This window comes from Oryctolagus cuniculus, chromosome 19 (assembly GCF_051225735.1).
Source record: "Oryctolagus cuniculus isolate XC-2025 breed Fujian yellow rabbit chromosome 19, ASM5122573v1, whole genome shotgun sequence".
NCBI classification, from domain to species: Eukaryota; Metazoa; Chordata; class Mammalia; order Lagomorpha; family Leporidae; genus Oryctolagus; species Oryctolagus cuniculus.
The window spans coordinates 17,836,042-17,861,038 of NC_142885.1; the positions used below are offsets into that span (position 1 = coordinate 17,836,042).

The window sequence follows — 24,997 nt, forward strand, 5'->3', positions numbered from 1 at the left end:
GGACTCCACCAGCATTGCAGGTGGTGGTTTAACCCACGGCACCACGGTGCAGGCCCCTGGTGACACTTCGAAACTGGTGCTCACTGCTCCCGTGTGGGACGAGAGACTCAGTGAACACCCAGGTCACTACGCCCAAGGGCCCGTTCGTTCTCTTCCTCCAGCTTGCTTCTCCCGAAACACCGCCATCCGTCCCGTTCTCTGGCCTCTGAGGTCAACTTGGCAGAACAGCAGGGGGGCAGCCAGGACGGCATTGCTAAGCCCGCCTCATGGCCAGCGTGGAGGCTCAGTCCAGGGGAGGGGCGGGGATCAGAGCCAGGGTGTCTGTACTCCCACATCTGCTGGACACTGCTGAAGGAACCCTGAGGGGCCAGTAATTCCCACGCCCCATCGCCTCACTGTGACTGCCCGCAAGGGGGCTTCTGGAAGCCCCGGTGGCTCTCAGATGGGGACGGGCACCTGAGGAACTGGTGTGGTTCAGCCGCCACGGCTCTCCCCCGCCTTGCACGCAGCCCTGACCCCTCCCAGCTCCTTCAGGCACCCTTTGCAGCCTCGCCCTCTCCTGCTGGCCACCAAACTCTGAGGGCCTTCAGACCCCCCCCCCCCTTCCTAACATCCGCACATCCGCCCCGTGGCTGTAACCACTGCCTGTGCATGGTTGGCTCAAGTTCACCCTGCAGTGTAGACCTGTCCCGGGGGCTCCAGGTCCCTTCAAAGCCACCATAAACCAATGGGTTAAACCACTGCCTGCATTGCCTGCATCCTCTAGGGGCACCAGTTTGAATCCCGGCTGCTCCACTTCCAATCCAGCTCTCTGCTGTGGCCTGGGAAAGCAGTAGAAGATGGCCCAAGTCCTTGGGCCCCTGCACCCGCATGGGAGACCCGGAAGAAGCTCCTGGCTTTGGCCTGGCTCAACCGTTCCTGTTGCAGCCATTTGGGGAGTGAACCAGTGGATGGAAGACCTCTGTCTCTGGAATTCTGCCTTTCAAATAAATAATTTTTTTTTTAAACAAAGCAGCAATGAACTGGAAAAGCCTGTACTACCTAAGACCAGAGATACTTAAGATAACAGCACTAAGGGACAGACGAGAGAAGAAACAGACTGGGAGCAGCACGTATGGCCACTGCACCTGTGCAGTCAGCCTCCGCGACAGAGATTAAAGACAGCGGGGGAACCCCACTGCCTGCTCATCATTCAAGGGTCAAAGCACAAAGCCCACAGCTCGCAAAGGGGGCAGACAGGATCCGCGAGCCCCGCTCCGCACCCCAGCCAGTGTAGTTACCCACGCGCACCTCTGGGGGGCGGAGTCGCCCCCGCTGGTTCCGGGTCCGGAAGCCTGGTGCCCTCTGGCCCCGGAAGTCCGACAGGGCGCAAAGTCGGCCGCGCTTCGCGACAGAGCCGTAAAGGCGTGCGGACCGGGAAGCATGGGGCTGTATGCCGCCGCGGCGGCCGTGCTGGCTGGCGTGGAGAGCCGCCAGGGCTCCATCAAGGGGCTGGTGTACGCCAGCAGCTTCCAGGTAGCGGGGTCCAGGGGCAGGAAATTGGGGAGCCAGGGATCGGGCAGGGCGGCCCGGGCAGGGCGGGAGTCGACCGGCTCCCGGCCCAGCGAGTTCTCCCCTCGGCCGTGCAGAACGTCAAGCAGCTGTACGCGCTGGTGTGCGAGACGCAGCGCTACTCCGCCGTGCTGGACGCCGTGATCGCCAGCGCGGGCCTCCTCCGCGCCGAGAAGAAGCTGCGGCCGCACCTGGCCAAGGTGAGCGCCTGGCGGGATTGGCGGCTGAGCGGGTGTGGACCTGGTCGGCGTGCCCAGGCTGGCGCGCGCCTGTCCGGGCAGGTGCGGGCCGGGGAGCCCCCCGCGGGTCCGGCACTCTGTGTGGGGGGCGCGGGGGGCACGCACGCCGAGCTGTTGCGCCCGTGCTGACCCACCCGCAGGTGCTGGTGTACGAGCTGCTGCTGGGGAAGGGTTTCCGCGGCGGCGGCGGCCGCTGGAAGTCGCTGCTGCGCCGGCACCAGGCCAGGCTGCAGGCCGAGCTGGCGCGGCTCAAGGTTCGGCGCGGCGTGAGCAGGAACGAGGAGCTGCTGGAGGCGGGAGCCCAGCCTGGCCCAGGTGAGCCGGCAGCGTCCGAGCGGGGCCGGCGCGGGCCCGAGAGGCCGCGTGCGTGCGCGCGCGCTCACTGCCGGTTGCTCCCTAGACGCCCAAGTGCCGCGGTTCGTGCGCGTGAACACGCTCAAGACCTGCACCGAAGACGCGGTGGATTATTTCAAGAGACAAGGTTTCTCCTACCAGGGTCGCGCCTCCAGGTGAGAGCTGGCCGCCCTGGGCAGGGGGAGGCTGGGTCGCTAGCACTGCGCGCGGGGTCCCGCCCAGGCCTCCTGCCTATCCCCTGGTACGTTCATACAAACGTATATGGTGAAGCCGCCGCCGCCACCTGCGGAGTCGACATCCCGTATGGGCGCCGGTTCGAGTCCTGGCTGCTCCGCTTCCCAGCTGATGGGCCCGGGAAAGCAGTGGAAGATGGCCCAAGTGCTTGTGTCCCTGCCACCCACGAGGGAGACCTGGGAGAAGCCCCTGGCCTCGGATCGGCCCAGCTCCGGCCTTTGCAGCCGTTTGGGGAGTGAACCAGTGGATAAATAAGTCTTTAAAAATACACTCCTCCCCACCCACATACGTATATGTATATGTATAAAGGTTGAAAAAGGGAGCGTGACAGGGCTAGAGCGAAAGGTAACTCTTCCATCCGCTGGGTCACTCCCCAAATGGCCACAACCACGGGGGCTGGGCCAGGCCAAAGCCTGGAGCTCCATCCGGGTCTCCCACATGGGTGCAGGGGCCCAAGCACGTGGGCCATCATCGCGCGCTGCCTTCCCAGGCACACTGGCAGGGAGCTGGATCGGAAGTGGACTTGCACTCCAGTGGAGCTGGGCCACCACCTCGACCTCAGCTCCTTCAATCCCGCGTCCTGTACCCCTCAGATCCCTCTGCCCTTGCCCCTGCCGGTCGCGGCTTGTCCTGTCAGCACTGCATCGGCCACTCCCAGTTCCTCCCCGGCTCGCATGGGGGCCGCCCGTGTGGTCCAGTGTAGGCATTTACACCACCACTGCCTCGGTGTAGGCGCTTGTGGGCAGAGGCAGCTCAGCCGGCCCCTACTCCCAGGCCGCCTCCTCGGGCGGCAGCAGGAGGAGCTGAAGCCACAGCTGGCGGGGCCCCTGCGCTCCCCAGAGGTGCCGGTCGCTCTCCGAGGCCCCCTGCGAGCTCACACGCCAGGTGGGGAGTGGGCAGCGCTCCCTCCGTCTTCTGTGAAGCCCCCCTGCCCCACGCTCACGCGTTAACAGTGTGGCTGGCGTTTGTGCTGTGTGTTCCAAACGCGCCGACTCGTGTTACCACACACCTGCCATCTCGCAAAAGTGTGGGCCGAGCCGCTGGCCCACGTGCCCCTGCTGGCATGTGGGATCATGAACTCACGCTGGGTGGCTCGAGAACCATTTTCTGTCCTTTACTTGAAAGGCAGAGTGACAGGGAGAGGAGGGGTCAGTGGATCGACCCCATCTGCCGGTTCACTCTCCAAGGGCCTGCAACGGCCAGGGCTGGGCCAGGCTGAGCCAGGGGCTTCATCCGGGTCTCCTGTGTTGGGTCATCTTCCACTGCCTTCCCAAGAGCGTTAGCAGCCGGACAGCCCCAGCTGGCTCTGGAGCCGTGCTCCGCGCGTGCCGTGTGAATGGACCCTTTCAGGCGTGGCTGCTCACTCTGGTCCTTGCTCCTGGCAGCCTGGAGGACCTGCGGGCCCTGCAGGGCAAGTCTTTTCTCCTGGATCCCTTGTTGCCGGAGCTGTTGGTGTTTCCCGCGCACACGGACCTGCACGAGCACCCGCTGTACCAGGCCGGTCACCTCATCCTACAGGACAAGGTGGGGAAGCCGGGAGGCAGAGGGAGGGGTGTGCGTGTGTGCGCGGCCCGGGGCCTCTGCTCACCCAGCCACTGTGCCCTGTCCTGCTAGGCCAGCTGCCTCCCGGCCACGCTGCTGGCGCCCCCACCCGGGGCCCACGTCATCGATGCCTGTGCCGCCCCAGGCAATAAGACCAGTCACTTGGCGGCTCTTCTGAAGAACCGGGGGTGAGGCTGCGACCAGGAGAGGGAGGGGTAGGGTCTGTACCCCACTCGGGACCCCCAGGGTGCGCTGCCTTGGGTTCGGGTTACTGGCGTGTGTCTGGCAGCTGTGGCTCTCCGGTGTCTCCTGAGCTTCCCCGGTCACCCCACCTCTGCCCTTCCCAGGAAGATCTTTGCCTTTGATCTCGACGCCAAGCGGCTGGCGTCAATGGCCACGCTGCTGGCGCGGGCTGGTGTCTCCTGCTGCGAGCTGGCTGAGAAGGACTTCCTGGCAGTGTCGCCCTCCGATGAGCGCTACCGGCAGGTCGAGTACATCCTGCTGGACCCCTCCTGCAGCGGCTCCGGTGAGGCGGGGGAGGCGTGGCGGGGGCTCTCCTGGGTTTTAGTTTCCACTCCCCAATGGCCTTGGGATCCCTGACATGTGCTCTTCCTCCTCAGGGATGGTGACCAGACAGCTGGAGGAGCCTGGGGCAGGTGCACCCAACCCGGAGCGCCTGCGGGCACTGGCGGGGTTCCAGCAGCGAGCCCTGTGCCACGCGCTCACCTTCCCCGCCCTGCAGCGCCTCGTCTACTCTACGTGTTCCCTGTGCCAGGAGGAGAACGAGGACGTGGTGCAGGCGGCCCTGCAGCAGAGCCCAGGCACCTTCAGGTACGGCAGTGGGTGCAGCGGGCTCTGTCGCCCCCGCCCCGGCCTGCGCCCCCTCCCTCCGGGCCCTTGCCCCGCCCCGGCCCTTGCCCCGCCCGGGCCTGAGCCGCTGCTCTCCGCAGGCTCGCTCCTGTGCTCCCTGCCTGGCCCCACCGAGGCCTCGGCACTTTCCCAGGTGCCGAACACTGCCTCCGGGCCTCCCCCGAGACCACCCTCACCGGCGGCTTCTTCGTTGCTGTCTTCGAAAGGGTGCAAGTACCCAGGTGAGGGCGTGGGTAGGGGATGGGGCCTGCCGGGAGGATGCTGGATGGGGGCCGGGGGCACACGTAACTTGGGGCCGTTTCTTCTAGCTCAGCCTCCCAGGCCACAGCGTCGCCCCCGGAACCACTCAGCCCAGGCCCCAAGAGGAAGAAGAGACGGCGGAAAGCGGCAGGTGACCCCTGCGCCGCACCGGGGCCGTAGCAGCGGCTGTGCTGTCCCCCAGCGGCTGGACCCGGTGGCTGTCCCCCGGAAAGAAAAGGCAGGACAGGGCCTGAGATCGATCACAGTTTTTTATTCTTAATGACATAAGCAAGGAGAAAAATCTCACATTCATACTAAAAATTCCAACTAGACTCAACAGGAATTACATCCGTGTGTCCGTAACGGGAAGCCCCTGCCGGCGCACGCCATCCACTCACCCTCTCACTCACTCGGGCCCTGCAGGGGCCCCTGGCCGCTGGCCTGCCTGTGCAGGTGCAGCTGAGGTAAAGTGGCCGGGCGCGACACCTGCAGGCGGGGTGGGGGGGGGTCACGCCTACATCACATTGTTCCTAAAACAGCCCCAGGAGCGGCCCGGGCCACGCACAGGCAGAACTCACTACGCTACTCCTAGTCAGCATTTACACTTAACCACCTCAGTGAACCAAGCTTGAAGGAATTTAAAAGGCAATTTAGCTTAAATACAAAAATAAATTTTTATTTTGTTAAAAAATGTTTAAATATTTTTTTAATTTAGACACACGCATTCACACTTCTCCCAAAGAGGCTGGGCTGGCAGCAAGGCGCCTGGGCCTGGGGGAGGGGCGGTGTTGGGGCACCTGTGTGGGAAGAGCGGGCAGGTCACCTTGGGTCGTGGGCCATCACGTCAGGTCTCCTGACGCGGACGGGGGTGCCTGCCTCCATGGAGGGCTCTGCTTCCCCCGGCCCATCCTCGTGGGCTGCCAGCCCTTAGAGTGAGAACACCACTGGAGAATTCAGGAGTCAGCACGCGTGGCCGTGAAGCGGTGTTACCGCCACGTTCAATTAGCGAGGCCCCAGGACAGTCGGGAAACAAGTCCGGCACTACCAACATGCCGCCACTCATACGATTTGATTCTTCCTCCAAACTCGGTTCAAAGAGCGATAGACACGCGCATCGGACTAGTGACACAGGACAAGGCTTAGAACGTACAATCCCCGAGAGGCAGACACAGCCCGGAGGTGGGCGCGGCGTCTCCCCCCGATCTGCCAGGCTAACAGTCTTCAGCCGCCGAGCTCTTAGGGGGAGACGAAAACACTGAGTGACCTGGCAGGAGGGGACGGGGCAGCGGGAGCGGCACCCTCTGGGGGCTCCAAGGCAAAGCTAGATTCAAGGTCATTCAAGAGGGAAAATCCTGCGAGGAACAGAGCAGCGAGAAACAGGGAGAGAGGGTCCCCTCGGGGGCCCGCGGGGGAGCCACTTCCTCCAGCCCAGCCAGGCAAGGTCAAGCTTCAGGCAGCCCGCTCCCAGTCCCGTCCAGTGTGCACGGGGCTCCCGGGGGAGGCGGGAGGCAGGGGCTCACCAGGGCGACTGTTCAAGTCAAGGGCCAGCCCCCGCCGCTGCCCCTCCCTGCTGGCGGCCGAGGCCGGAGGTCTGGGAGAAGTTTACTCAATCAACTCCAAGGGTCAGAGGCTCTTCCTGGCAGGCAGAGTCCGGGCCTGGGTGCCGGGTGGGACGGGGGGTGGGGGGGGGGGTGGGGGGGAGACAGGCAGGAGACCGAGGCTACTTCTTGCGAGTGTGCTGCCTTCGGGCCTGCAGTCGCTGTCGGGCCCCTGGGGTTTTAGATCCCGCACCAATGGAGAAGGAAGGGGCCGCCGACCCTGGAAAGAGTCAATGACATCTCATCAGGATGGCCGGTGCCCGGGTTCCTCACCTCCAGCGCGCAGGCAGGGGTGGGGCGCCCATCGCGAGAGCCTGGAAGCCAAGCCCACTGCTGCTTACCGAAAGCTCCCACGCCGACGAAGCCCTGGGTGGGCGTGGAGGACGCCCCGAAGGACAGGCTGCTGCCCGACGCGCCCACTCCGGGGGCAGAGGCGTTCTGACCAAAGGTGGGTGTGGAGGTGCCTAGAAGCAGATGGCAGAGCACTGTGGAGCCGCGGGGGCAGCGGGCACCGCCCCTGCTTCCTCAGAGTTCTGTGCAGCTGCAGAGTGGGGTCGGTCCCTGTCCCCTCGGCTGCCACCGCACAGCACAGCACTCAGCAGGTCCCAGCTTCCACCAGGACTAATCCTCGTTAGCATCCCCACAAAACCCACCGCTGTGGCCCACGGCTGTCCTCACGGTATCTGCCCTCTCCAAGGCAGGCCAGGCTTTCTGGTGCTCACGACTCAGGGCCCAAGGTGTGTGTGGGGGCGTCTGCCTGCTCCCCAATGCTGTTTCCACCCCCCCCATCCTCATCAGCTCCGTGTCCTTGCCGGTTCACCTGGTAACCGCCACGCGGTTCCCTGTCCTCATCTGTCACCAGTGTTGATGGCCTTACTGTGTGGTCTCTCGACCTCGCTGCCTGAATCTGCTCCTCTGCCCAGCCTGCCACGTGTCCGAACCCCAGGCCCCACGGTGCTGCACACCGCGCCCTCCCTGCACCCCGGCTCCTGCATTCCTCCAGCTTGTTGAGACCAGGGAGCTCTGGCCCTCTGGCAGGGCTGGCCCAAGCCGCAGCAGGTGAGCTCCAGCCAGCTGCCTGCACATCTCTGCTGCGCCAGTAAACTTGCTGGGGAGACAGTGCCGACTGCTCCCCTTTAATTCACAAGGACAGCTTCCCCGCCCAAAGGGGCCCATCCCTCACACCCTCCCCCACTCCGTTCCCAGCAACCCAGCCTCCCTGAAGCGAACTTGATCACTCCACGCATGCTGCCAATCCCACAACCACCTCCACGCTGCCTGCTTCACCCTCGCTCGCGCCTCCTCCGCCTCTAACCCTCTTCGCCACGCCCGCGATTCTACCCCCCATCACAAGGTGGCGCCCTCGCAGAGCCCCGCCCCGCGCAGCTGCACCTGCAGTAACTGGCCACGCCCCTCCACGTGCTGCTTACCGCAGGCTCCCAAGGAGACCGCGCCAGCCAGATCCCCAGTCTTACCTCCGAACACAGGCTTGCTCTCCGGCGTGCTGGCCATGTTGAAGGCAAAGGGGTTGGTCTGGGTGGGGGCCCCCAGGCTGTTCTGACTCAAGGCCCCCCCGAAGGGTGTGGCAGTGCCTGTGGCCCCACTCTGTCCGGCGCCGAAGCTGAACGCTCCCGAGGTGGAGCTGGCGCCTGGGGTGGCCACGCTGAGCCCGAAGCCCCCACCGCCAGCCGGGGCGGCTGGCCCCCCGAACGTGAAGGGCGACGGAGTCGTGCTGCCGAACACCGTGCTACTGGTCCCGCTGCTGGTGGTCGGCGTGGCCGCCCCGAAGGAGAACACCGCAGTGGTGCTGCCGAAGGCGGGCTGGGTGCTGGCAGGGGCGCCAAAGGCGGCAGCCGTGGCTTTCAGACCCCCGAAGGAGGACTGCGTGGCACTGCCGAACGCCGGCTGGCCAGTGGCCAGCACCGGCGCTGCACTTGGGGCCGGGGCTGCCGAGTTCCCGAAGCTGAAAGAGCTGCCGAAGCTCGGGGCGAGGGCTGGCTTGGCGGCCCCTGGCTGCTGCCCCTCCACGGCCCCGAACGTGGGCTGGGGGTTGGCTCCGGGGTACGCCGGGGCGGCGGGCTTGGTGCTCGAGCCGAAGGGAATGTTGAACGCCGGGGTGGTCGTGCTACTGAACGTCAGCGTGGGCTGGCTGGGGGCGGCGGGGGCCGAGGTGCTGAGGGAGCCGAAGCCGCCGAAGCCAGCCGTGCTGCTGGCCGCTGTGTGGGCAGCGCTGGGGAGGGATTGGCCGAAGGTGGCGGTGGCGGCCGAGGTGGGCACGGCAGGCTTGCCGAACTGGAACATGGAGCCCACGGCTGGGGTGAAGCTGGCGGCGGAGGCGGGGGGCGCCCCGAAGAGGAACGGCTGTGCCGCGGTGGAGGCAGTGGTGCTCGTGCCGCCGCCCACGCCAAAGCCAAACGCTGGCTTCGCGGAGTCCGCGGACGAAGTGGTGGTGACGCAGGCCGCCGCGGAGCTGGCAGCAGCCAGGCCCGTGAAGAGAGGGGCGGTGGCGGCTGTGGTGGCGGCGGCTGTGGTGGTCTGCTTAAAGGAGAAGGGCGTGGCCGAGGGCACGGGCGCAGGCAGCCCCGAGCTGCCGAAGATGGGCTTGAAAGTGAGGGTGGAGGCGCTGGTCGTGGTCGGGGCAGGGGCACTGGCAGCTGCCGCGGTGGTGACCGGGGGGCCTGGTGGCGAGGGGCCCTCGCTCTCGCTTTTAGGCGTGGCCACGAACATGGGCTTGAACATGGGGGAGGCTGTGGTCGTGGCGGGGGCAGTGGGGGCGGTGGGGGTGGCAGGGGTGGCAGGGGCGGGGGGCTGAGCGGGCAGGGAGCACAGTGCGCGCAGCAGTGTGCTGGGTGGGGGTGAGGGCTCGGCCTGAGGGGCTGCAGGGGCCTTGGGGGTGTCGGTGACGGGTGTCGGGGCAGGAGCAGGGCTTAGCCCCAGGAGCGGCGCTGCAGGCTTGGAGTCGGAAGACGTGCCCGCGAGGGGCTCCGCCTGGGAACAGCTGGCCGGGGCCGGTGGGCTGGGCGTCTTCGGAGGCGGAGGGGTGGCCGTGGCCGCAGCTCCAGCGGATTCTGGGAAGAGTGGGAAGGGAAGGCAGCTCTGAAGGCAGGCTGTGCTGTGCTCTGCTCTGGTGCCTGCCGCGGTACTAGGGACACGCGAGGCCGTGGACAGACACGACTCAGAGGGCGCTCCAGGTCCGTCAGAGGGTGCAGTGGGGAACATCTGCCCCCAGAGACCCCGAGTGCAGCCCCACGTGCAGAGCACGCAGCCGGGAAGAAACCGCGACAGCTGCGGGTGCGAGTGGCAGACCCGGAAAGACCCCCAGGGACAGGGGCCACCATGAGGCCGGCCCGTCGCCCAGCAGGCACACGCAGCACTGACCCCGCAGACACCGGGGGAGTGGCATTCTTGCTTTACAGATGGAGGGCTCGGAGCAGACAGGGAACTCGGTTTCAAATCTAGGGTCAGAAACCAAGCCGCTTCCCCAGGGCCACATGGGGCCGCCACCTCCCCTCAACTCCCTGGGAAGCGACAGCGAGACCTCGAGCTTGTGCCCGCTCAGGGGCTGGCGCTGTGCTACAGCGAGTTAAGCTGCCGTCTGCAATGCTGGCTCCCCGCTAATGCACCTGGGAAAGCAGCAGCAGGTGGCCCAAAGTGCTTGGGCCCCTGCACCGGCGTAGGAAGCTCCAGGCTCCTGGCTTCTCCTGGCCCAGCCCCTGCCGTTGCAGTCATCTGGGGCGTGAACCAGTGGATGGAAGAGCTCGCTCTCTGCCTCTGTTACTTTGCCTTAGAAAGAACTAGGTCTTTGTATAAAAACCACCCCAGGCCGAGAGTGACTGCAGGGCGCTCTGGCCTCGGCCGGCGTGGCTCACCTGGCGCGGCTGGCGGGCCCGGGCAGCTCTGCATCTTCTTCAGGCTCTCCAGCAGTGGGTTGGCGCTGGGGGCCGGCAGGCTGGCTGGCGAGGCTGCAGTGGCGGCAGGGACCGGGGGGGCGGCGGCGGCGGCGGTGGGGGCGGGGGCAGGCAGGGAGAAGGTCAGAGGCGCCTGGCTGCTGGGGGGGTTCTCAGGTGCGGAGTCGGAGGCCGCATCTAGGGAAGACGACCAGACTCAGCCAGCCTCCGCTGGGCTGCCCAGGGACACGGAGGGCGTGGGGCGGCGCGCAGGTCCGCCATCCCAGATGCTGCCCCGGCCGCCGTCCACTGCTCTCCAGGTCTCAGCGATCAGGGGCAAAGACAAACAGGAAGCACGGGTCCCTTTCTGTGCCTGCCCTCCCTCCCCCAGACAAGAAGCCCTCGGGGGTGGGGGTGGGGGCAAACCTTCTGGGATGCACCTGTCCTCCGCTCCTTACCAGTCGTGTCCTCCAGGACCTTGTTGAACCACTGCAACGAAGCTTTCTTCTCCATGTCAAAGTCTTCAGCAGTGACAGCATAGCCGAGCTGGGGCGGGGGCGGCTGCGCGGACAAGAGGGAGAAGTCAGGCCTGGCAGGGCACGCCGGAAGGGACACGCACTCAGCCTGCTGGAGACAGCAGCGGGACGCGAGGGCGGGCAGGAGACACGGATGAGACTATACCAGGGTCAGCTGTTCCCCTCGACGGGACGGCAGCAGCTGAATCTTCCGCTTACGCTGCCCAGAGCTGCCAGGTGTGGAGGGAGAGCTCCCCGGGCTTTGTTTCTTCCACGTGGCCGTGTCTGCAGCTGGAGAAAGAAACACAGACTTGGGCGGGGCTCTGAGCACGTCACGTCGCAAGCCTGGGCGCGGTGTGTGGGCCTTTGGTGCTGCCTCAGGAGGGGATTCATGGAGTTTTCAGGGACCGCAGCGAGGGCTCAGGAGAGCAGGAGGCCCCCTTGTGGGCTTGCTCCTTCCGCACGGAGCTGTGCTCCCTTTCCGCTCCCTCACCAGGCCGTGAGGCCCCCACCAGGGGGCAGAACAGCTGGGGCTGCCTCCAAAGTAGGAGCCAGGCCAGTGTTTTTTCTCTGGAAAATACCCAGCCTCAGATACTCCATTCCAGCAACAGGGAAGGACGGATGGGAAGGTCTGGTCTGCAGACTTGGTTAACAAGCGCTTTCAGTCCATCTCTGAGAAGATTCTATTTTCCACAGTTTGGACACGGGGGCGGTAGCAGCAAGAGTATTTCTAACAGGGAAGAGGACGTGGACAGACACTTGAGGTACCAGGGTAAGAGCAGAAAACGGCTCCAAATGCTGCCCTGCAACTGCCTACCAGACTAACCCCCTACAGGGCTCAGTGCCTCCAGCTGCGCCTGTCTGTCTCGGTTGGTGTGTGTCACCTTTGTCCTCATCACACTAGAAGCTCTGCGAGACAAGGACTTCTCTGCCTGTGTCTAGCGTGCCCTGCACATCACAAGGCTCACACATTTTTCAAGGCGTATTAATCCGCACACCCTTCAGACACACTTTTCCCATGGCCGCTCCTGCTCGCTTGTCAACTTACCCCTTTCTCCCTGGGACTCCTTGTCCGTCACCAATGGAGGTGATGAGCTGGAATGATGCCCCATCTCCTCCTCTCTGCAGGGCACAAAGGCAGGAGTTAGTTCAGAATGAACTCTAGACCAAAGTGCTGGATCACTTCTTATACCCTCCTAACCACCAAGTGGCCAACGCCCAGAACGACCACAATGTATGGCCCGAAGATGTCAGAAAAAGAAGTCAGAACACGATTCCTACAGACAAGCAGGGAGAAACCACCATAGGGGCCGGCGCCAGTTCTAGTCCAGGCTGCTCCTCTTCCAATCCAGCTCTCTGCTATGGCCCGGGAAAGCAGTAGATGACCCAAGTCCTTGGGCCTCTGCACCAGAGTGGGAGATTGGGAAGAGGCTCCTGGCTCCTGATCAGCACAGCTCTGGCCATTGCAGCCATTTGGGGAGTGAACCAGCGGAAGGAAGACCTTTCTGTCTCTTCCTCTTACTGTCTGTAACTCTACCTCTCAAATAAATAAATAAATAATAAAAAAAACCACCATAAAGTAACATTCTTCCAAATCTTCCAACCTGCCAAGTTCCTGGGAATCCTGGACACAGACCCGCTGACCCGTGAGGGCGTGGAGCTCTGGGGCGTGGGAAGCACCTGGAGGGCCAGCTGCTGCCCACGGACACGCTCCTCCGCAGGCGGCCTCCACTCTCGCACCTGTCCCTCCCACTGGGGCACGAGGAGGCAGAGCCGAAGGCCTTGCAGCCAGTGTGAGCCCGCAGGAGCCAACAGCAGCCCTGGGAGCCCCTCGCTGTCCTCCTCTTGTGGCCCACATCCTTGGAAAAGAGTTGAGGGCACTCTCCCTCCTCTCCCCTCTCACACAGCCGCTGAAGAGAGTGCTCCTTACCTGGTCTTCTTTGCTGGTCTCTCTGGCGTCTGGGAGCGGGAGGAGGCCGGGCTAGAGAAGGGGGATGACGTGGGGCCGCTCTTCTTCCACAGCTGAAAGGCAAAGGCAGTGGCCGCAGTGAGCCTGCCGGCAGCGGGCACAGAGCCCTCAGCACGACTGTGCAGCGAGCACCCCTGGGCTACCACAAAGACCCCTTGGTGAAGACAGGCTCCTGGGAAGAAACCCAATTGCCAGGATTGATTCTGGAGGCAAAGATGAGACGAGGAAAGTGAGGCAGCGCTGGTGTCAGGGCACTGCCGGTGACACTGGCATCACTTCCAGCTCCCTGCTAATGCGCCTGGGAAAGCAGCAGCAGATGGCCCGAGTGCTTGGCCCCTGCACCCACACCAGAAGCAGCTCCTGGCTCCCAGCTCCTGGCTTCAGACCAGCCCAGCTCCAGCCACTGTGGCCATTTGGGGAGTGAACCAGCGGATGGAAGACCCCCCCCCCCCCCTCTAACTCTTCCTCTCAAATAAATAAATAAATCTTAAAAAAAAAAAGAGTCTAGAAAAGGACCCTCCTACATGCACTTCCACTGTGACAAAGGTAGTACAGCAGAACAGACACTGCTGAGAGAAATGAGCCGGGGAAACCCGCCCTGGGGGCTGGGAGAGCTAGGACACGTCAGTGCTACTTTTTGTTTAACAGTTATCAGACTGTTAAACTGTTAAAAAAAAATCCTTTGGAAGACCTCTCTCTCTGTCTCTCTCACTGTCCACTCTGCCTGTCAAAAATTTAAAAAAAAAATAATCCTTTGAAACCAGAAAAAGTAATACTTGTACATTTTACAAATTCCAAAATCAGGGGTCAGTGCTGTGGCACAGCAGGTAAAGTCGCCGCCTGCAGTGCCAGCATCCCACATGGGTGCTGGTTCGAGTCCCGGCTGCTCCTCTTCCGATCCAGCTCTCTGCTATGGCCTAGGAAAGCAGTGGAAGATGGCCCAGGTTCTTGGGCCCCTGCACCCACATGGGAGACCCGGAAGAAGCTCCTGGCTCCTGGCTTCGGATCAGCACAGCTCTGGCCGTTGTGGCCATCTGGGGAGTGACCCAGCAGATGCAAGGCTTTTCTCTCTCTCTGCCTCTCTGTAACTCTGCCTTTCAAATAAACAAATCTTAAACAAACAAGAGAATCCAGTGTTGGAATTAAAAAACATTACAAAAATAATAGTATGCAGCAAATATTCCTGTAATCTCAATAATTATTTATTACTGGTTTCCAATGTGTCCCGTCAGAATTTTCTCAGGCACATTAAAAGATGAAAGAAACCAACAGACCAAACATTAGAAGGCACGGTACACACTGTTCTGTACTTTCTTTTCTTTTCCTCCCAATTTGAGAGATGGAGAGAGACAGACACATACATTTCCCATCTGCTGGTTCACTCCCAGCTGTCTGCAATGGCAGGAGTCAGAACTCCATCCAGGTCTCCCACATGGGTGGGAGCCGCCTCCCAGGGAGGGTCTGCAATAGCAGGAAGCTGGAATGGGAAGCCAGAGATGGGCATCAAACCCAGGACCTCCACGACAGGCTGGGGCCTGCTGTGCCATGCCTGCCCTGCACTCCCAGTGTTGAGAGCATTCACACAGTAGCTGTCGGGTTACCCATCCTGTTCAGCAGTTACACAGTATTTCCGCCTATGGGAATATTCTAAGTCACTTACAAAGACCCTGAAAAGACATTGTCTACATTGTTTCCAAGCTTCCATTATTAAAGTAACTGGATAACCAAAATCCTTGCACATGCACGGATAACTTCCTAAAAATGAGAAGAGGGGGTGGGTGGTGCTGTGGCATAGTGGATAAAGCCTCTGCCTGCAGTGCCGGCATCCCACATGGGCTCTGGGTCAAGTCCCGGCTGCTCCACTTCCGATCCAGCTCTCTGCTATGGCCTGGGAAAGCAGTAGAAGATGGCCCAAGTCCTCGGGGCCCTGCACCCACGTAGGGGACCTGCAAGAAACTCCTGGCTTCAAATTGAGCCCAGCTCCGGCCGTTGTGGCCGTTTGGGAAGTGAAGCAGAGACTTCTCTGGCTCTACCTGTCTATAACTGCCTTCCACATAAATAAATGAATCATCAAAAAAAAAAAAAAAAAAAAAAAAAAGAGAAAGAAAAATGCCAGGTGCCCTTCAGAAAAATAGGTCAAAGAAATGTACTAACAATAATGAACAGAGAATTGAAAATAACACCAGAGCTGGCCTTGTGGCATGGTGGGTTAAGCTACCACCTACAATGCTGACATCTCACATAGACGCCAGTTCATGTCCCAGCTGCTCTACTTCCAATCCAGCTCCCTGCTAATGGCCTGGGAAAAGCAGTGGAGAATGGCCCAAGTGTTTGGGTTCCTGCCTCCTACATGGGAGACCCAGATGAAGCTTCCCAGCTCCTGGCTTTGGCTCGGCTCAGCCCTGGCCATTGTGAAGTGAACCAGCAGATGTAAGATCTCTCTCTGTTTCTCCTTCTCTATGCAACTCTTTCAAAAAATACATAAATCTTTTAAAAAAAATAAACACACAGGAAAAGGTGATCAAACAGCTATAAAAGACAAAAATTAAGTATCATTCTTCACCTGTCAACCTGGCAAAACCCCAAGGCTTTGGTCTGCTGGTGAGGCTGTGAGAAACGGTCGCTCTTGCACATGCGGTGGGAATGCTAACGAGCACAGGAATTTGAGTGTCTGCAACACTACAAGTGCTTTTGACCTGGGAATGTTTGTTTGTTTTTTTTTTTTTTTTTTTAATGATTTTTTTTTTACTTGCAAGGCAGAGTCCTGGGGTGGGGTGGAGGGCAGGGAGAGATCTTCCCTCTGCTGGTTCACTCCCTAAATGCATACAATGGCCAAGGCAGGGCCAAGCTGAAGCCAGGAGCCTGGAACTCCATCTGGGTCTCCCATGTGGGTTCAGCCCAAGGACTTGGACCATCCTCCACTGCTTTCCCAGGTGCACTCAGGAAGCTGGATCTGAAGTAGAGTGCCCGGGACTTGAACCAGTGCCCACACAGGATGCTGGCATTGCAGGTGGCAGCTTAGCCCACTGCGCCACAGAAACTGGACTTCTAGGAGTCTACCCCTGGGTGTGACTGCTGAGTGTGGAACGACATATGTTCGCAGATTGCAAACAACCCGATGTGTATCAATAGAGGACCGTAGTAACTAGCTAACATACACAACCATGTTCGAAGAAAAAGAATTTCTAAATTTTGCTGTGGAGGGGCTTGTAACACACGTAAGGTGAGAGGAGCAAGGTTCAAGCCTTTCTGTGTTGTTAAGTGCCTCAACGTCAGAAGGTGGGCTTCTAGATGCAGGCACTTATTTGCATGTGGTTAAAAAGAAACAGTGCAAGGGTAATCCAAAAGCACCAGAACCGTGTGAAGGGAAGTGGTGGGAAAGGAGACCTTTCTGAGTGGGTCTCGTCTTGGGTACTTCTTTGAATGATGCAGAATGACATCAAAGAGAAACACACAAACATCCAAGACTTTACAACATACCAACAAATGACCATTATGTATCAATCTGGTGGTGAAACCAACCAACACTTAGCTCAGGGGGCTTTAAAACACAGCTGCACACCCCTAGTATCTACACAGGGAATATACTAAGGCCAAAATGAATCACAGTTCTTAAACCTTACTGGAAACGACCCTGATATTATTACTTTTAAATTCTGTATATTAGAATCAACCAAGTAAGAAACTATGAATCAACACTTTTGTGTAAGAAAACATAAAAATATAAAATCAAACTACAGGTCTGGGGCTGTGGCAGAGCTGCCTCCTGCAAGCCAGCACAGCCTCCCGTGGGCGCTGGTTCGAGTACTGCAGCTCCACTTCCATCCATCTCCCCACGAACGAGCCTGGGAAGGCAGGGGAAGATGGTCCAAGGGCTTGGCCCTGCACCCATGTGGGAGACCCGGATGGAATGCCATGCTCCTGGCTTTGGCCTGGCTCAGCTCCAGCTGTTGTAGCATTTGGGGAGTGAATCAGTGGATGGAAGACCTCTCTGTCTCTCCTCTTCTCTGTAACTCTGACTTTCAAACAACGAACTACACACATAAATTTCAAAAACAAATAAGTTACCTAACATGCCTGCCATCTTAAATCTGAACCTGAGGGCCGGCGCTGTGGCGCAGCGGGTAAAGCCGTCATCTGCAGTGCTGGTATCCTAGGTGGGTGCCAGTTCAAGTCCCAGCTGTTCCACTTCTGATCCAGCTCCCTGCTAATGAGCCTGGGAAAGCGGCAGAGGATGGCCCAAGTGCCCACATGGGAGACCTGCAGGAAGTTCCTGGCTATTGGCTTTGGACCAGCCCAGCTCTGGCCATTGAGACTATTTTAGGGATGAATGGAAGACCTCTCCCCCCTCTGTAACCCTGCCTTTCAAATAGATCAATCTTTAAAAAGAAGAAAATCAGAACCTGAAATACACGAACGAATGATTCAGAGTCCTCTTTCTTTTTGACAGGCAGAGTGGACAGTGAGAGAGAGAGACAGAAAGGCCTTCCTTTTTCCATTGGTTCACCCCCCAAGGCCGCTGCAGCCGGCGCACTGCGCTGATCCAAAGCCAGGAGCCAGGTACTTCTCCTGATCTCCCATGTGGGTGCAAGGCCCAAGGACTTGAGCCATCCTCCACTGCTTCCCGGGCCACAGCAGAGAGCTGGCCTGGAAGAGGAGCAACTGGGACAGAATCCGGTGCTCCGACTGGGACTAGAACCCGGGGTGCCGGCGCCACAGGTGGAGGATTAGCCTAGTGAGCTGCAGCGCCAGCCACAGAGTCCTCTTTCTGATCTATATCTTATCTCCCCTAGAACCCAGAATGCAGTCTCTCAACACCACTTCCGAGCAGAAGCAAGCAAAACCACCTGCTGAAGCTACCTGCAGTCCAGGTGCAAACAGTGAAGCCTTCTAGCAGACTGCTGGCGTCCAAACCAAAGGATACAAGAGCCCAGGGAGAGGGTGCCTGTCAGCCAAGGTTGGAAAAGGTTGCACATCACAAGGAGTAAGTACAAGGCATGGAAAAATGTGAAATGCTTATACAAACTTAAGATAATCAATAGCAAAAACCTCACAGTCACCTTTAGAATTAGGTATGGCATCAACACTTTCCTATGAGTCCAGCATTTCAGTTAATAAATGCAAGGGCGGGGCCGGCGCTGTGGCACAATGGGTTAATGCCCTGACCTAAAGCGCCAGCACCCCAAATGGGCAACGGTTGGAGACCTGGCTGCTCTACTTCTGATCCAGCTCTCTGCTGTGGCCTAGGAAAGCAGTAGAAGATGGCCCAGTCCTTGGGCCCCTGCACCCGCATGGGAGACCCAGAAGAAGCTCCTGGCTCCTGGCTTCGGATAGGCGCAGCTCCAGCTGTTGCGGCCAATTGGGGAGTAAACCATTGGATGGAAGACCTCTCTCTCTCTCTCTCTGCCTCTCCTTCTCTCTCTGTGTAACTCTTTCAAATAAATAAATAAATCTTTAAAAAAAAAAATAAATGCAAGGGCAATGACAGAATCAGAATGCCACCATTTTGCAACCTAACAGAACAATGGTGTGAGGTACAAATGGCAAACAGCTGCCCAAATCAGATGAAAAGCTTGCAGGAAATCCATGCAACACACCCGACTGACGACACCTGCACCCAGGGGCCAGCATGCCAATCACCAGACAGCCTCTGCCGGAAGTGATGCGACAGGAAACTAGCATCGCCTACAAAGCACTCGGCCAAATACTGACCCTAACCCTAGTCAAGGCCAAGATCCAACGAGCATGACAAATAGGGCACTGCGCCTGTTAAAGTGACAGCACGATGCGGCCGGCACTGTGGCGCAGTAAACTAAGCCTCCACCAGCAGCGCCGGCATCCCATACGGATGCCAGTTCGTGTCCCAGCTGCTCCTCTTCTGATCCAGCTCCCTGCTAATGCGCCAGGGAAAGTGGCAGAGGATGGCCCAGGTGCTTGGGCTCCTGCACCCTCTTGGGAGACCTGGAAGAAGCTCCTGGCTTCAGATCAGCCCAACTCTGGCCACTGTGGTCATTGGGGTGAAGCAGTGGATGGAAGACCTTTCTCTGTGTGTATGTGTGTCTCTCTCTGTAACTGTACCTCTCAAATAAATAAATCTTTTAAAAAATAAAAATGTCAAGATGATGCGGATTGAACCTAGAATGTGGGAAATTTCATAGGAGAAAACAACTCATTTTTACAAAAGCATGAAAAAAGGAGAGTAGAAGTATTACAGACAAGGAACAAACGTAAGGAACTGATTTTGGGCTCCTGATTCAAAAGGACTGTAATAAAGGCGACTTGAAGGTGGAATGACATTAACTAATATGAGGCTTTATGAAGAGGGAAAATAGTTATTAGGGTTGATGCTAAAAAATAATGTTCTCCCCTCCCACCCCGTGTCCCCAGCTGCTCCGCACGGAGAGATGGATGGCAGGCACCGCACCCCTCCGGCACAACACCACTTCAGGCGGGGAAACCCGAGTTTCACTGACCTACTCGGAAACTAGGGGTCAGAGCCAAGATATGAACCCATCCCTCCAACCTCCTTCCTCTAAGAGGGTTAGCAGCTCCTCCTCACTGAAAGCTCCAAGTTCTAACCTTTGATGAGCCGACGCAGGCTGGACTCGATCTTATCAAATCAGTGCCATGACTGCACGCACATCACCTACAAAGCGGCTCTGCCTCCCGTCAGGGGCACACACACACTGGCTCCCCTGCTGGGGTTCTATTCTGTGCCATTCAAGGAGTTGTGTCTCCTGTTGCCTTAGATGATCCTCAGTGCCAGCCAGACAGCAGGCGGTGAGCAAACTCCTGCTCTCCAGCTAACAGACCCCAGGACCCACGTCCCACACGTTCAAGAGCAGCTACTGTACCTGTGGGAAGCCCCGGGTGGAGCTGTAGGAGCTGGTGATGGCGTTGCGGCTGGAGCTGGGGATGCCACCTGTGTACGTGCTGGTCAAAGAGCTCACAGAAGAGGTGCGAGACCTCTTATTCAAGTGGTCATCTGAGTTTTGGGGATTCAGACCTCTCTTCAAAGACCCAGGCCTAACAAAAGGGAAAAAACATAAATGTACTGTTAACATCAACGTTAAGGTGTCAGCCATGGGCATGACAAGTTACTTTTTTTAAAGTACTTTTTTTTTTTTTTTTACAAACAATCTGCATTAAGAGTAACCAACCACGTTTCTAAGCCTAGAACTGGAATTCCCACACCCCCATCCTGTGGGACAGCCCTCAGCATCTGTCACAGCACAGACAACGCCATCTCCCAGAGCGACCCGTGGAACCACAACTTCTCATACTGGACTAAAACACGTTTCCTTCAACTCCACCACGATCCGTTCAGAGCCAAACCCAGCAAGTGAGTCCGCCTCTCCCACGCGACCGCCTTTACTCTGGGGGCCAGAGGCTGTGACCCTTCCCCCACTTCCTCCCCTTTGGGCCAGCACCTCTACACTCTCAAAGCCCCTCCCCTGAGCAGCGCAGCACTGAGTGGAACACGCCGGAACAGTCTGCACGAAGGACACGCCTGTGCCCGTGTTCTCGCTCTCCCCTTTCTTCCTTCCGGGCACAGCCAGGAGTGCACTGGCTTGTTCAGCAGTCATTCTGCTGTCCAGACTCAAACTGTGCGTGTCAAGTACATTTAACTCTCTCTGCACCACTTCCCTTCCACTCAATTCTTCATCCAATGCATTTTAAAACTTTAATGTGCAAGCATTTTAATTCCGTATTAATGCATGTTTTCCACTGTATAAGCCCGCTCATCCTTGTTTATAAATGTTCCCGATTTCAAAGACGTGACCCTACAAGGATGCAGGACTCAGAGAGAAATCTACAGGGAAACAGCTCCCCTTCCCCAAGGACCGTCACTTACTTAGGCACAAAAGAAGCGGGGACTCCATTGGCCACCAGCGGCTCAAAGGCGGAGTGGCCACTCCCACTGCTATCATGGCGCCTGTAAGAATCAGAGAATTCTCAGTGACAGAATAAAGACATTTCCCCCCCTAAAGCACATTCTTACATGCCTGAAGCCTCAGATTATTTCTACAAAGCACAGGTTCTGTGCTCTTCCAAACCCCTACGCTCCTGAAAGGTAAACACAATCTAAGATTGGTCCTGGTAGGGAGGATAGGATGGAAACACTTCCCGTCCTTTAGAACTACCCAGTGCATCAGCTGTCCCCTTGCCAACTTCCCATAAAAGCACCACCATCCAGCACTTAGCACCTCACCGCTCACACATTACAAACAACAAAGACAATTCAGGGACCAAGTCCACAGCCAAATCACAGGAAAGTTAACGCACAGCCCTCAGCCACAGGCTCACCAGCATCGGGCAAAAGCAGCAGGTGGAGAGCGCGAGAAGCTGTCATTCCGCCCCCCACCCCCACCCCTCTGCAGCTGCGACCAGGGCACAAACTGCTCACTTGGCCACCTCCAGGCAGTATGACCGATCCTCCGATTTTATAGACACAATGTACTTAGTAAGATCGCTGTCACTTAACTCTGCCCTTTACAGTCCCAAAGACGGCCCCCTGGGAAACCATCGCACAAGAATGGTCCGGGCGAGGAAGTGGGCCAATCCTATTTTTTGCTGGGGGTCCACCCTCTCCTTAGTGAGCGCACAGAAGAGGTGCGAGATCAAGTCTTAGCCAAGGGAGCTCGTTTGGCCACTTCATCCATTTCCCTCTAAAGTCTCACAATGGGGATTCTGTCTTGTTCCTGCTCTGTCCACGGTGCCTGGACCGTGACCCAGCACACAGTGGGTGCTCAGGAAGTGCCTGTTGAATCGGAAACTGAGCGAAATCCTGAAGTGGCTCCTTGGGCAGCCGCAGAGTGCTCTGCACCCAACCGGCCACTCAGCCTCCGCTCTGCCCACGCTCAGGAAACAGACTCCATTTTTACTACATTAGCATGAAAACCAAATAGGGAAATTGGCTTCACGCTCATCGCTGATCCGCCTGCCTTACTCTGGTGCTCACTGTTCCTGGACAAGCGTTTCCTTCAGCATAAATACAGGATTTAACTGGTGATTACCCAAATAACTGCCAAGCACACAGCTGTGAGGGCAAGGTGTGAAAAGAAAACTGAACACATCTGTATCAAAATGTAGGAGCTGGGGCCAGCGCTGTGGCACAGCGGGTTAAAGCCCCGGCCTGAAGCGTCGGCATCCCGTATAGGCACCGGTTCGAGTCCCGGCTGCTCCACTTCCGATCCAGCTCTCTGCTATAGCCTGGGAAAGCAGTGGAGGATGGCCCAAGTCCTTTGGCCCCTGCACCTGCGTGGGAGACCAGGAAGAAGCTCCTGGCTCCTGGCTTCGGATCGGCACAGCTCCAGCTGTTGCAGCCATCTGGGGAGTGAACCATTGGATGGAAGACCTCTCTCTCTGTCTCTTCCTCTCTCTGTAACTCTTTCAAATAAATAAAATAAATCTTTAAAAAAAAAAAAAACGCAGGAAAACGCATCTGCCCTGTGCTCTGGGAAGCGGGCGGCCTCTACCTGTCCTTGTCGCCAGGCTCCTCTCCGAAAGCCAGGCTGGGGAGTAGCCAAGGCTCTCCAGCGGAAGCTGCTAGGAGCTGCGGGCCCGTGAGCCTGTCAGCACCCACTGCCCTGTCACCTTCTCTTATTCTCCAGGCCATCTGGGGACTGGCGGTCCTCTTCCTCCACCGTCCTCTTCTTCCTCTCTTTGAGGGCGTTCAGCACAGTCTCCTTCGCACACGGGTCTGGGGCGCTGGCTGCCGGTGAGGCCAGTGCTGCGTCGACGGTCTGCCCGGGGCTGGAATGGAAGACGAGATCCAAACAGTGAAGATGCTCCCTCCCCACTCCGTACGGCACAGGTGCGGTCACTGGAAACCGGGGGCCCACCGACACGCCAAAGTGTAGTGCCCCCAGAACCTAAAGCGACCGGCAAGACCATGATAAATGGGCGTTCCACTAGAATTTAGGATTTCTCTTTCAGATAAGTAGCTACTCCCTCTGGCTCCACGGGCTGCTGGCCACGAGCAGGACTCCGGAAGGGGGTGGCCGCAGACGGAGGTACTCACAGCGGAGGACGGGTCAGCTTGCTGTCGGGAGGGGCTATCCGCACGGTCACTGGGCTACACACCATCTTGGAATTGCGCACGGAGAGCACAGCTTTCCTGGGACAACCATTCCAGCACACGGTGGGAAGCACTCCCAGCGCCGAGTACTGGGCTTGCTGGATCGGGTAGCGTCTTCGGGGCGTAATTACGAACCGATTCGATAAAGTCCCACAGTCCCTGCCGGCAACGGAGACGGCCCGCGTGAGCCCGCGCGATTCCCAGGCGACCCACACCACCATGGTTCTATGGCAACGCCCCCTACCCATTCCAGCTGAGGGCAGAGGGTGGCACGGGCTCAGACCTCAACCATCTGAGAGGGAAATTAAAAACCTTGCCCAAACAAGTCAGGGAGCAGTGGCAGGGCGGTGTGCGGCCGGGGCGTGCAGGGAGGGGTTCTACCGCACCCACTCCCAGGCATGCCTTCTGCACCAAAAATCTAACCCATCCCCCTTTTGTCGGCTACCGGAACCAAACGAAAACGTCTCTTTAACTAAATCTGAGAGGTGCTGCCTCCAATCCCTCCCGGAGCTCTGCGAACAGAACCTCTGGTCCAGACGAGGCCGCAGCCAGCACGCGACAGGACCAGCAGGGACACGTCGGGGGTTACTAAACATTCGGATAAATCAAGACCACACTGAAGTGCAGGAGTTGCAAGTGGGAGGGAGAGCTCTGGCCACACGGTCTCTCGTTCCTACAGGGATAGGAGGCCCGGGGGCGGCCAGCACACACCACGGTTTTCGGTAAAAAGCACAAAACCACACGCGAGTCGCGGTTTGCAGGGCAAGGCCGAGCCGCCCGGGGGAGGCCGTGGGCCGCGTGTCCTACCTGTAGGAGGGTCGCCTGTTGGGTCGGAGAACAGGGGAGGAGAAGGAGGGGTAAGCCTGCGGGGTGCGGGGCGCCGGGGGCGCGGGCGCGCCGGCGCGGGCGGGCGGGCTGCGGCCCGGCCTCTCCCGCAGGTCCCTGCCCTCCTGCGCGCGGGCCGCGGGCGGCGGGCCGGGCTTGCCCAGGTAACTGCCCATGAGCAGCAGCTCGGCGGGGTCGGGTCCCTCGAGTAAGGTCCGCGGCTCTAGGAGATCGCCGTTTACCGCCGCCTTGGCCGGGGGCGAAGCGAGCAACGTTCGCTGGCGCCGCGCGTTCCGGACGAGCGAGGACACGGCGCGCGAACCGCGGGGCTCACGGCTCAATCCCCACCAGGCCGCGGTAGCCCCCACGGCCAGCCAGGCCAGCGCGGCCGCCGCCGGCACCAGGTACAGCACGAGGCCGAGCAGCGACAGGCCCAGCAGCGCCGCCCCGGCCGGTCCGCCGCGGCCCCAGCCTCCGCCCGCGCCCCGGCCGGCCCTGACGCTCGCTATGGGCCGCCGCCGCTCGCCTCCAGCCGCCGCAGCCGCCGGAGACATCGCGGCTCCGCGCCGCGGAGAAGACTTAAATATCCCAGCGTGCACCGCGCCGCGCGCCGGATGCGTCACTGCGCGCGCGACTCGGACGCGGCGCCTCCGGAGGAAGCGCTCCTGCCCGGCAACGCCCGCGCCCGCTCCCGCTCCCGACCGGGTTCGGGAAAGTGCGGGCTGCTTGCGGGAGGTGTCCCGCGCGCCGTCCGCGGAGGACTCGCCTAAGGACTCGACGCTGCGGCAGGCTGCTCTCCCCAGCACCCTGCGCTCACACGTCCTGGGCGGCGGGCACTCAGCACAATTGCTCGCAGCGGTGCGGGATTTCGCAGTTAGCCCGGTTTTCCGACGGAGCGTTCGCAGCTAACGGGGATTGACGGCGAACCGCAAGGGTGGCGAGCGGGACCGCCGCGCCCCGCCTCGGCAGCGGGGATCTAGCTCTGAACACACTGCGGACCCAGCCGGACGGTGCTCCTGCAGGTCCCCGAGACGAGGGGCGGTTTTTGAGGGTTTGCGGTCCGTCTGAGAAAGGGGAATCGGCGGTTGCCGG

General features: G+C 59.5%; 2 protein-coding genes across 3 annotated transcripts; one reads left to right on the plus strand and one right to left on the minus strand.

Moving 5' to 3' along the window:
- Window positions 1–1,311: 1,311 nt before the first annotated feature.
- Window positions 1,312–5,721, plus strand: NSUN5 (NOP2/Sun RNA methyltransferase 5). Of its 2 annotated transcripts, none has more exons than XM_070064527.2 (10): window positions 1,312–1,515; window positions 1,629–1,751; window positions 1,931–2,105; window positions 2,191–2,299; window positions 3,764–3,902; window positions 3,993–4,108; window positions 4,268–4,446; window positions 4,541–4,751; window positions 4,871–5,011; window positions 5,104–5,721. In XM_070064527.2, exons 1-10 carry the CDS (start codon window positions 1,423–1,425, stop codon window positions 5,183–5,185), a joined length of 1,368 nt encoding a protein of 455 aa, XP_069920628.2. In that variant the 5' UTR covers window positions 1,312–1,422; the 3' UTR covers window positions 5,186–5,721. The 2 variants fall into 2 exon arrangements, with proteins under 2 accessions (XP_069920628.2, XP_051691417.2); XM_051835457.3 differs by having other exon boundaries at window positions 1,313–1,515; window positions 5,099–5,721.
- Window positions 5,282–24,518, minus strand: POM121 (POM121 transmembrane nucleoporin). The gene is made up of 13 exons (XM_051835453.3): window positions 23,888–24,518; window positions 23,024–23,239; window positions 22,597–22,755; window positions 20,855–20,935; window positions 19,854–20,025; window positions 12,961–13,052; window positions 12,079–12,152; window positions 11,197–11,321; window positions 10,974–11,076; window positions 10,498–10,713; window positions 8,104–9,696; window positions 6,970–7,092; window positions 5,282–6,848 (listed from the first exon to the last, which is right to left on the minus strand). The coding sequence occupies exons 1-13, from the start codon at window positions 24,457–24,459 to the stop codon at window positions 6,751–6,753; spliced, it is 3,624 nt and encodes a 1,207-aa protein (XP_051691413.3). The 5' UTR covers window positions 24,460–24,518; the 3' UTR covers window positions 5,282–6,750.
- Between the last annotated feature and the right edge of the window lie 479 nt (window positions 24,519–24,997).

Excerpts from the sequence above, each read along its gene's own strand:
- NSUN5 (XM_051835457.3), top strand. The coding sequence starts at position 1,423 with ATGGGGCTGTATGCCGCCGCGGCGGCCGTGCTGGCTGGCGTGGAGAGC. Across the intron at positions 1,516-1,628 it reads TGTACGCCAGCAGCTTCCAG|AACGTCAAGCAGCTGTACGC; the intron begins GTAGCGGGGTCC and ends TCGGCCGTGCAG. Across the intron at positions 4,752-4,870 it reads CAGAGCCCAGGCACCTTCAG|GCTCGCTCCTGTGCTCCCTG; the intron begins GTACGGCAGTGG and ends TGCTCTCCGCAG.
- POM121 (XM_051835453.3), bottom strand. The coding sequence starts at position 24,459 with ATGTCTCCGGCGGCTGCGGCGGCTGGAGGCGAGCGGCGGCGGCCCATA. Across the intron at positions 20,026-20,854 it reads CCCGCTTCTTTTGTGCCTAA|GCCTGGGTCTTTGAAGAGAG; the intron begins GTAAGTGACGGT and ends CCCTTTTGTTAG. Across the intron at positions 7,093-8,103 it reads GAGCAAGCCTGTGTTCGGAG|GCACCTCCACACCCACCTTT; the intron begins GTAAGACTGGGG and ends ATCTGCTTCTAG.